The 10,689-nt window shown below is 46.1% G+C and overlaps 1 protein-coding gene across 2 annotated transcripts; it reads left to right on the top strand.

Moving 5' to 3' along the window:
• LOC307223291 (phospholipase A2 inhibitor and Ly6/PLAUR domain-containing protein-like) lies at positions 1-10,641 on the top strand. 2 transcript variants are annotated; one of them, XM_079989230.1, is made up of 6 exons: positions 1-96; positions 2,131-2,239; positions 3,630-3,746; positions 6,407-6,556; positions 8,393-8,530; positions 10,290-10,641. In XM_079989230.1, exons 2-6 carry the CDS (start codon positions 2,191-2,193, stop codon positions 10,490-10,492), a joined length of 657 nt encoding a protein of 218 aa, XP_079845356.1. In that variant the 5' UTR covers positions 1-96; positions 2,131-2,190; the 3' UTR covers positions 10,493-10,641. The 2 variants fall into 2 exon arrangements, with proteins under 2 accessions (XP_079845356.1, XP_079845355.1); XM_079989229.1 differs by lacking the exon at positions 1-96 and adding an exon at positions 1,242-1,423.
• The last annotated feature ends 48 nt before the right edge of the window (positions 10,642-10,689 follow it).

Genomic DNA, 10,689 nt, shown 5'->3' with positions numbered 1-10,689 from the left:
TCTTAGGAGCCTTTGTGACAGTTGCTGCAGTTTGCTAGGCATGAGTTTCAAACACCAGGAATTCCATTACATCAAGATGAAGGCCTCCATCTAGAGGTGAATTTAGATGGCTCTTGAGTGGGTTGGGGAGACTTCATGCTGTGTTGATCTAACTCTGTGGCCTGTATGACATGCCACCACAGAGCAAGGGAGATTTCCCTCACCCCTTAGCTTCCTTAGGCTTTTTTTATTCCCCTGAGCCAAACCTACCTGCCAATCAGCTGATGGCATTCCAGTGGGCAGGCAACAAGAGTTGATGAGTAGGGCACGCCAGGGTTCAATTCTGCGTTGGCTGCCTGCACCCGTTCTCCACAGGGAATGGGCATACACATAGGCAGAGCAGCAGGATTTGACCTACCTCCTCCTGGATGCTCCTTCACCCATGGGTTCCTTTTGGAGAGTGCACTGGTGAAGCAAAGTCCTGCAGGGAGCAGGATGGAAGTCTCCTCTCCTCGGCTGATGAGCAGGGACTCCAATCCTGCTGGGTGCTGCTCTGAAAGGCAGCAAAAGGGCTGTTTGAAAGCCCTTCTGCACACAGTCCTGTATGGCTCTTTCAACCTTTGGTTTTGTGGAGGCTTAAAGAGCAGCTCAGGGCTGTTTGCCAAAGGCCTTCCAATTAGCCCAATGCTGCACTATATATAATTTTAGTAAAATTTCCAAACTTTTTCACAATAACCTTGTTTCATAAGTGGACTTCCCACCCCTGCCTACACAATGTTTTTACTCAAAATGTTTCTACTGCATTGTATCTTTATCTATTACAACACATTCTCTATTACAATTCTTTTGCCATTTTTCTTCCGCTTCTATCTCAAATCCTGCCTGCAATTTCATTTGACTGTAACATTTTAAAATATAATCAATCAACCCCTCCATTCTTCTATAAAAACTTCATCATTTTGATCTCTTAGTTTTGCTGCCTGCTTTGCCATTTCTGAATAGTCCATTACTTTAATAAGCCACTCCTTTGTTGGAACCTTCTCTATATGTAAGAAACGTTTTGGGGGAATAGCCCATTTAAACATTTTCTTCATTTCATTATATATCATTTCCCCAGAAATCTTTAGCTTGTTTTTTCACATGTCCACCACATAGGGACCCAATGCTGTACTTTCAAGTCTCACTGACAATCAGAAGAAACATCATCATCTAACATCATAGAGACATTACATTATAGACAGGTGGTGGCCTCAACCATCAGTCAATTTTAGCCTGCCAGGAGTGGGAGGAAAAGGATCTGGCCTGCCGGACAGGAAAGGTTCCTTTTTGTACTCCCATGAGAGAGTGTGGCCAACACCATCTAGAGAACAATTGGTTTCCCCATTCCTGTGGTAGTGCCTCAGGGTACCATATGATGCCAGTTTTTCTGATTGCTGGAATAAGGGTAAGAATGGCTCCAAGTACCTCGTGTGAACTGTGGGCTATCACCATCAAAGGCAGCCTCAGATTCTGTCAAGTGATGGCATGTGGTAGTATGAGTGATGTGTTACAATATAGAGGGCACCTTGGATTTTCAAGCAACTGACTGTATGTTCCAGGAGCAGACCTCAATGTGGCTTTCTCCACCATATTCCAACAGTTTCTTGGAGTAGAGCTCACCATTAGGAGGGGCATTCCCAGAACTTTCATTTTCTCCTAGGGGCGAGAGCAGGAGCAATAGCTGCTGGCAGTCTGGTTATCATTTTAATCAATTGTTTTTATACCTGGTGTTAGCCGCCCTGAGCCTGGTCTTGGCTGGCGAGGGCGGGGTATAAATAAAATTTATTATTATTATTATTATTATTATTATTATTATTATTATTATTTATTTATTTATTATCATCATTATCATTATCATTATCATTATCATTATCATTATCATCATTCCTTTGCCATACTGTGGACCTAGAATTCCAGTGCAAGGTTGGTGGATAGGAAGGAGGAGGGAGAAATGACTAGAGAACATTTCGCTGAAGTTGAATGCTTGTATCAGAATCCTAGCAATTCTCATTGATTTCCTCCACCCATCTGCCCTAACCATTAACAAGGATTTATAAGTGAGCTATGTGCAATTGCACTTTGAATAAAGCTTCCCTCTGGATGCCATTGCAGGCCCATTGAAACATTGCAGAAAGAGTGTCTGTACTTGCTATACTGACCACAACCACCGTCATGCAGACTCTTCTGAAACTGAGCCTCTTTTTGGCACTGGTAACATCAGGTAAGGAGGCGCTGAAGGTAGATTAAAAAGGAAGGGGAGATACCAAGTGAGCATTTGCGGGGTGGGTGTTCCCAGTTCTCTCCACCATCCAAGGCAGTTGGGATCTCTTGATGATGTCTTTGTGTGTGTGGATGGGATGGTTCAGGCTGCGTTCCAGTCAGCATGTGGTGGGTGAAGAATTGAGTTCTTAAAACAAAATAACTCTTAGAACAGGGCTTTGACTCTGACTCTCGGTTAAGAGCAAATGAAGCAGAAAAGAAACGTCTTCTGCAGCAGACGTGGTCTTCATACTATGACTTCTACTATTCACTGAGCAAGCATATAATGCAAAAGGAATTAATTAAACACGATATTTTATTAGGCAGGTAACTGTGGAGACTGGGGGATAAGAGAGCAAGGAAGACACCAAGGGCCCATTTGCACTACATGTTCAAAGCACCATCTTATTGGATCAAATAGTTGTGGCTTCCCCAAAGAACTCTGGGAACTGCTGTTTGTTAAGGGTGCAGAGAGTTCTTAGGAGAACACCCCCTCCCATTCCCCTCACAGAGCTACATTTTGTGGGGTGGTTTAACAACCAACCCCTCTTCCAAAGACCCCATAAGAAAGTAAGTGAGCTAAAAATTGGCCACATCTTTAGTAGCTGCAACAGGGTGGCTAACACACAACCCCTGACTTTTTGCACCCCCAAATCCCCTTCTCCAATTTTTTATTTTTTAAATTAAAAAAATAGCTTGAAAAACCCTTATTGATCATTACTGTCGTTCCATTCCTGTGATGGCAAAAAGTTTTTCACTCCCCCCTGCAATTTTCCCTTTGCAAACTTTTTTTTTAAAAAAAACAAACAACTATCCTGACTGCTCCTGTATGTCCCTTGCTGTGCTGTGATGCCAAAAGGTCCCCCCTGTCTCTGATTTGGGCTTCACCTAGAAGCAGCACCCATATGGAGTCCAGCAGTAGGAACTGGAAAACTCAGACTGCTCTGTTTGGGGCAATGGCCTCAACAGCACAGGCAGCGTTTCACAGCTACCTTGGACAGCTCCACGCAGCGCTCAGGCTGGAGAGTCTATTCAGGTGGCATCTTCAGACTGAGCATCAAATAAGAGCTGTAGCTCTATCTTTACATTGCTAGCTCTGCTTTCCATTACATTACTAGCTCTGCTTTCCATGAGAGGAGCCTCTGCATTTAACAGGACCTAGTCTGCTTTAGCAGTCATAGACTGACAGAGCACACATGGCTGACAAGTGGACCAGATGGCCTTGCTGCCTTCCTGAATTCTTGTTGTCCAGTTCTTCTTCCGCACCCAGTGACAAGTTAGCAAGGATTAATGCCTAATGACTGGATGAAACATGCATTCATTATGTTTCGTTTCCCCCCCTCCCCTCATAGGTGCTTCTCTGGAGTGTGAAACCTGCTTTGGCAATGAAACCACTTGTTCAGGTGACAAGAAGACGTGTTTAGGCACTGAAGAGACCTGCATCGTCATCCTGACTGAAAGCACCGTAGGTGGGTGAGAGAGACCATAAGTGAGATCAGTGGCAAGGCCATGGATAACTATCCTATGTGTGGATGACACCCTGGGCTTGGGAGCTCAGCACCAGTTGGGATGGGGTGGTGTTTTTGCCCTGCTTCATGTTACTTTCTGCAGTCACCCAAAGGAACAAGATTTGATACCCTCAATTTGATTTGAACCAAAGTGGATCCATGAGTCATGGGATCTTGCAACCGTAGAATTGTAGAATGGGAAGGCAGTGCCTCCCCTGGTCATCTTGTCCAACCCCCTGCAATAGAGGGATCGCAGCCAAAGAATCCCTGACAACTGGCCACCCAACTGTTTAAAGAAACCTAATGAATGTGAATCCACCACTTTCCCAGGTAGTCCGTTCCACTGCTGAACAGCTCTTACCATCAGAAAGTTTCCCCTAATGTTTGGTCCTGCCCTCTGGAACAGCCAGCAAGAAACAGGCTTGCCCCATCTTCAGTGTGATATTTGAAGATGGCTAACGAGTTTGATTAGTTCTTGCAATTTAGTCTTCCCCATTTCTTCATTGTTTTCCAAATCTATTCATTTATAAGAATACAGCATGCCGCTAATTCATGATGGAGATATCGCTCATAACCCCAGTACATAAAAACATACGATAGAAACCATATGTAAAAGTTAAAAAATAATAATCGGATGACTATTGTGGAAATATGTACAGTGGTACCTCGGGTTAAGTACTTAATTCGTTCCGGAGGTCCGTTCTTAACCTGAAACTGTTCTTAACCTGAAGCACCACTTTAGCTAATGGGGCCTTCTGCTGCCACCGCGCGATTTCTGTTCTCATCTTGAAGCAAAGTTCTTAACCTGAGGCACTATTTCTGGGTTAGCGGAGTCTGTAACCTGAAGCGTATGTATTCTTAATTGCCTGCTTAAGCCTGATGGAACAGAAATGTTTCCAGCGGACTTTGAAACAAAAGGTGCCCTGCTGAATTTCTGTTGGCAGAACATTCCATAGGACTAGACCAGCCATGCTCCTGCCTTGCTCCCACCCTATGTCTTTGCAATATTCATCTTCAAGACAAGTATGGTTTTAAAAAACCATACACTGCAAAGCTTTTTTACTAAAAGAATAAAACAATACAATTATTGGTAAAAACAAAACAACTGTTTAAGACATTCAAAAAAATTAAAACAGCAATTAACTAAATAATAATAATAATAATAATAATAATAATAATAATAGCAATCTGCATATCTGGGAAGGCTTGTTTAAACAAAAATGCTATTCAGCAGGTGTGGAAAAGAGTACAGTGAGTACAGCTGCTTGCCTGATACCAATAAGCAGGGAATTCCAAAGGGTAGGTAGGGGGTGCCATACTAAAAGATCAGTTTCTTGCAAATGCAGGCCAGGCATTGTGTGGCATTTGTAACAGAGCCAGTTCCGCTGATGAAAGGGGTTGAGTGGGCACATGTGGAGCAAGGCAATCATAGAATCTTAGAGTTGGAAGGGACCCCAAGGGACATCTAGTCCAAGCCCCTGCAACGCAGGAATTTCAGCCAAAGCATCCATGACAGATGGCCATCCAAACTCTTCTTAAAAACCTCCAAGGACGGAGAGTCCACCACCTCTTGTGGGAGTCTGTTCCACTGCTGAGCAGCTCCTATTGTCAGGAAGTTTTTCCAAATGTTTAGTCGGAAACTCCTTTCTTGCAACTCGAGGCCACTGGTTCGAGTCCTACCATCCAGAGCAGGAGAAAACAAGCATACTCCCTCTTCCATGTGACCTCTCTTTCTTTTTTCTTTTCCTTTCTCCTCCTGCGATGAGGCTACATTTTAATATTTTAATGTTTCAATATTCTAATGTTGTATTTTAATTTTGTTTTTAAGTTGTAATCATTCAACTTGTTTTTATTATTGCTTGTTAGCCGCCCTGAGCCCGGCCCTTGCTGTGGAGGGCGGGGTATAAATAAAAATTATTATTATTATTATTATTATTATTATTATTATTAAACATACCCAGCTCCTTCAAGTGCTCCTCATAAGGCTTAGTTTCTAGACCCTTGATCATCTTTGTCTCCCTCCTCTGCACACGTTCCAGCTTGTCGACATCCTTCTTAAATTGTGCCGCCCAGAATTGGACACAGTATTCCAGGTGTGGTCTGACCAAGGCAGAACAGACCACTACTATTACTTTCCTTGATCTGGACCAGGGGTCAGCAAACTTTTTCAGCAAGGGGCCGGTCCACTGTCCCTCAGATCTTGGGGGGGGGGGGCTGGACTATATTTTGAAAGAAAAAATGAAGAAATTTCTGTGCCCCAGAGATGCATTTTAAATAAAAGCGCACATTCTACTCATGTAAAAACACTCTGATTCCCAGACCATCCGTGGGCCAGATTTAGAAGGCGACTGGGCCGGATCTGGCCCTCGGGCCTTAGTTTGCCTGCCCATGATGGACACTATACTTCTGTTGATGCGGGCAAACTGGTCTCAAGTAGCCAAGGCCTTTGTACACTAATACCTTGTACACTAATACCTTCAACACCTTGAACCTGGCCTGGTAGCAAATCAGCAACCGGCATAGATCTCTGAGCACAGCTGTCATATACAGACAATGGTGAACCTTTTTCCTGGTGACTAAATAAACCTCTTTGTCTCTCCTTTCCCTGCCCTCCTGCTTAGATGGACCATCAGTGACAAAAGTAGAGAAAAGGTGTTCAACCATGTCTCAGTGCTCCATGCCTCCGTTTTACTTCACTTTGGGGGCTGGAAAAAGAGTACGCCAAAGCTGGGTCTGCTGCATTGACGACTGCGATAAAGTTGTACCCGTCTGTAGGTATTCCCACTTCCTGTTTCCCTTCCTTCACCGTTTCCTTCCATTTACCCTCCAGAGCCCACTTCCTTCTTCCATAGCTTCATGCAATATGGCACCTGCATATTGCAATCTGCAAACTGTAATCGGGCCCCTTCTCACTTACATTTCGCCCTGAGCATTCTAGGCACAGCCCCACAGTTTAAAGCTCTGTGTCTGGGCCTGTACCCAGAAATGTGGCACAAAAAGAAGTCTGGGTGAACCCTGCATTTCTAAAAGCCAGCTGCCCTGAACCCCTGGCCTACCCGGCGGCAAGTCAGAATGTCAAGTCTGAAGTCCAAAGTCTGAGGCTCAAGCCACACAACCAAAGTTCAAAGGTCAGGAAATGTAGTCCAGGGCCCATCCAAGTAGCTAAGTCTGAAGTCCAGAAGTCAGGATACAGTCAGGAAGGGTCAAACCCAAAGCACACTCACACAGTGTGCCAAGGGGTATTCAAGCCAAGGTCCATCGACATGGGCAGTTGAACAGGCACAGCACCTCAGCTCTGCTTCCCTTTTGGAATTTGCATGCTGACTGCAGCATCTGGGCTTGACAAGGCATGTGGCCCTCACCTGTTCCTACTCCAATTGAGGAATCACATCCTCCAGAGCTAGTAAGCCCCATCTGGCCAGCTAGGGGGTCGGGCTGTGGGCCCTTGCCTGCCTCAGCCTCCTAGAGTGCCCCTCCTACTGCTCCCTATGCCTTGGAGCCTGCCATGTTTGTGGGGACAGGTGCTCCTCAGGCTCTGGTGATGGGTCCTGCTGTTCTGGTTCCTGTGCATTGACCTCCATGCCCTCGCCATCCTCGGTCACCCTGTGAGTACTTCCTTCCCCATTCCCTGCTTGCCCTGGCATGTCCCAAGTTACACCCCTCACTGGGATCCTCTTCCTCCTCTTCCTCCTCCCTGTGGTCCTGCCAGTTCATGCTGGTGTCCTCCTGATATTGTATGACTACTAGTCCCCTCTTCCTTGACTGTTGGCCCTGCTAGGCTGGTGTGTTTGCGTTTCTGTGTGTTAAATCTTGTTGCTTTGACTCTGAGTGGCAATTCCCTGCTGTGAACAGGCACTTGCAGCCAAGGCAGAATAGAACCCTGCCCTTTCTCCCACCAGCTGGAAAATTATGCCAGCTGATTGGGAGGTGGGCATGGCTTGGAGGAAATAGCCAAATTGGAACCCCTGGCTGGCCAGTATTGGGTTCCCCACCCCTGACGTCGGCACTAGAAAACATTTTGGAACAAGACGGGATTGTGCAAAAGGCACGGGGCGCCACTTGAGCTAGGATGGGATTAAGACTGAAAAACATGGCAGAGCAGCTTGTACAAAGTGGTCAAGGGCACCAACTCTAGGGGGTGGAAGGAACTTTGGCCCCCCTCAATATTTGTGGGCAGGGGGCTGAACTCTCCACCCCAATATTGAAGGCTCCCCCAAACAGAATGGCCTCCTTCCTGCAAACATGCCCTCTGCACTCCCCATCCCTCTGCACTCTGTCGATGGGCAAGCAATCATGTGCCAAGGCAGGAGCAGGGTGATCTTTACTCTCCATGCTTTCCAGCTCCTGCCACCAACAGGGTGCAATGGGGATCTCTGTGGGGGGCATCTGGTTTGCACCCCCCAGATTGCATGCCCGGGCAACAGCTCCCAACCACATGCATGATGTCGTTCATATGTTGCCAAGTGACACCGGGGCCCCTCAATGTGGGGGCACGTTGGCACCCCTGAAAGTGGTTGTGAGCATAAAACCTTTGTCTGTGTATTACCTCCTCCTCTGATGAGATGACGGACAAATGCTTCTCCCCCCGCCATGCCCTCTTCTTTCAGTGATACCAGTACAGACTCGATCCAACGGAGTAATGTGTCCTGCCTGCCACGAATGGAAGGAGTCATGCAAGACAGAGATGACCAATTGCACTGGAATGGAAACGAGCTGCTTTAAGATAACCTCACATGTAGATACCAGTAAGTGGTTTCCTATGCAGTCATTCTGCTTCTCCTCTATCTGGTAGGTGGGATGAGTTTCATGGCAGGGGCATTTTGCTGGGTAGACAGAGCAAAACCTGGATGGCTCCGGCTGGCTTATCTGAATGATTGCCAGTGTCAAGACATCCAGTGTCAAGCCACTGGTTTTACTGGTATGCTTTTTCATACTTATACCCCAGCTTTCATTGAAAGAGCTCAAGGTGGCGAACAATTCCCCTCTCCCCATTTCATCATCACAACAGGCTTCTGAGGGAGGACAGGTCGAGAGACAGCAACTGGCTTAATCACCAAGCACGTTTTCACAGCTGAGTTGGGACTTTAACCCAGCTCTCCCAGGTCCTAACCTGGCTCACTAACCTCTGCACTGAATGTACTCCCTTTATAAATCTGTCTGGGCTGTGCAGATCTTTTCCAGAGGTCCTTATCCACCCACACCTGCAAGATGTGGTGGCTGGTATCTGAGAGGAGGCTCGGATGACATCAGTGTTCAGATCTTGTAGTTGTGACCTGACAACCTTTTCATTTTCCCAGTCCTTTGAGCATCTCTTAGTCCTTGGGGCAAATTCTTTTAGCCAGTGTGGTGTAGTGGTTAAGAGCTGTGGACTCGTAATCTGGGGGACCGGGTTCGCTTCCCCAGTCCTCCACATGCAGCTGCTGGGTGACCTTGGGCTAGTCTCACTTCTTTGAAGTCTCTCAGCCCCACTCACCTCACAGAGTGTTTGTTGTGGGGGAGGAAGGGAAAGGAGAATATTAGCCACTTTGAGACTCCTTAAATGGAGTGAAAGGCGGGATATCAAATCCAAACTCCTCTTCTTCTTCTTAGCTGTGTTTTTAAAAAATGCAGTTTTAGAATGCATCTGTGCTGCTGGTGCTGGTTTTTATGTGGATTACTTTTAACACACCGTATTGCTTTGTTGTGTCCCCTCCCCCCCAAAAACATGTTATATACATTTGGTTTTTTTTAAAAAAAATGTTTTTATTGCAAACCATCCAGAGGATGTAGCTCTGGATACAGGTCATTAGCAAATAATTTCCAGAGTAGCCCCTGTGTTTGTCTTTTGCAGTTAAACCCATAAAGAAACTTATAGAATGCTTGAAGACTTGTGTATTTATTATCATACAAGCTTTCATGAACTGCAGCCCTGTTAATTACATATTTGTTGCTGCTGCCTATTGTCTTCTGCCGTAGGAGCCAAATCCTAGAGGCAGAAGTCCCTTTGGTTGTCCCAATAAAATATTTGAGGTGCCATTTAAATGGTGCAAGTGTGCCACAACTTGTGATTGATGTGTGGGGTGGGACTGTAGTTTTTTAAAGAGTTGTTTGGATGCCGCTATTCCCCTCACAGAACTACAGTCCCCAGAGTGGTTTAGCAATCCATCTTTCTTCACAGGGAACTCCTGGAATTGTAGTCCCTTGGAGGGGAAACGGGGATTCCCTAACACCTCTCAGCCCTCTTAAGAAACTACAGCTCCCAGACATCTTTGGGAGGGGGGCTGTTTAAAGTGGTATCACAGGGCTTTAAATGTATGGCGGGAATGTGGTCTACTTGGAAGCAACTCTTCATTTTCACAAGAGCTCTGGAAAGATTGGCCTGCCCGAGCGCCACTCCTCATTGACCAACTGGACTTTGAGTAAAAGGGAAACCATTCCTCTCGAGCAGGCTGGGCAGAGTGGTTTGGAATACAGAGGCAAGCGGCAATGGTTCCCCTAGCAACCCATATTGTCTCCCACGTGCAGATGGAACCCACGTTGACCGGACCATGATGGGCTGCACTACAAGGTACACCTGTGCGGCAATAGAAGGCGAAAACACAAATTTCCGTCCCATGTCGTCTGAAGCTGTCCAGGTGGCCGAATGCATGCATTCTATGGGATCTCGACCCTCCGGCCTCCTCCTGCCAATCTTTTCTGGGCTCCTGCTGCTGAAGATCATCTCGTGAAAGGGACCTGCATGGGATTCCATCTCCTCTGCATTCATTTATGCCTGTCTTTTATCCACTCACCACTTTCTCTGAATGCAGTTAAGCCTTTCCAGGAGGAATTCTCTGTTTTCCTCAGTGAAAATAAACACCAGGAGTAACAAAAGTGACATGTGATCATGTTGTATTATTATTAACAAGAACACATAAACATTTTC

The sequence above is a fragment of the Podarcis cretensis genome (genome assembly GCF_951804945.1).
Source record: "Podarcis cretensis genome assembly, chromosome: 8".
NCBI lineage: Eukaryota > Metazoa > Chordata > Lepidosauria > Squamata > Lacertidae > Podarcis > Podarcis cretensis.
Note: the sequence above shows the minus strand (reverse complement) of the source record. Positions and strands in the feature narration are given on the sequence as shown.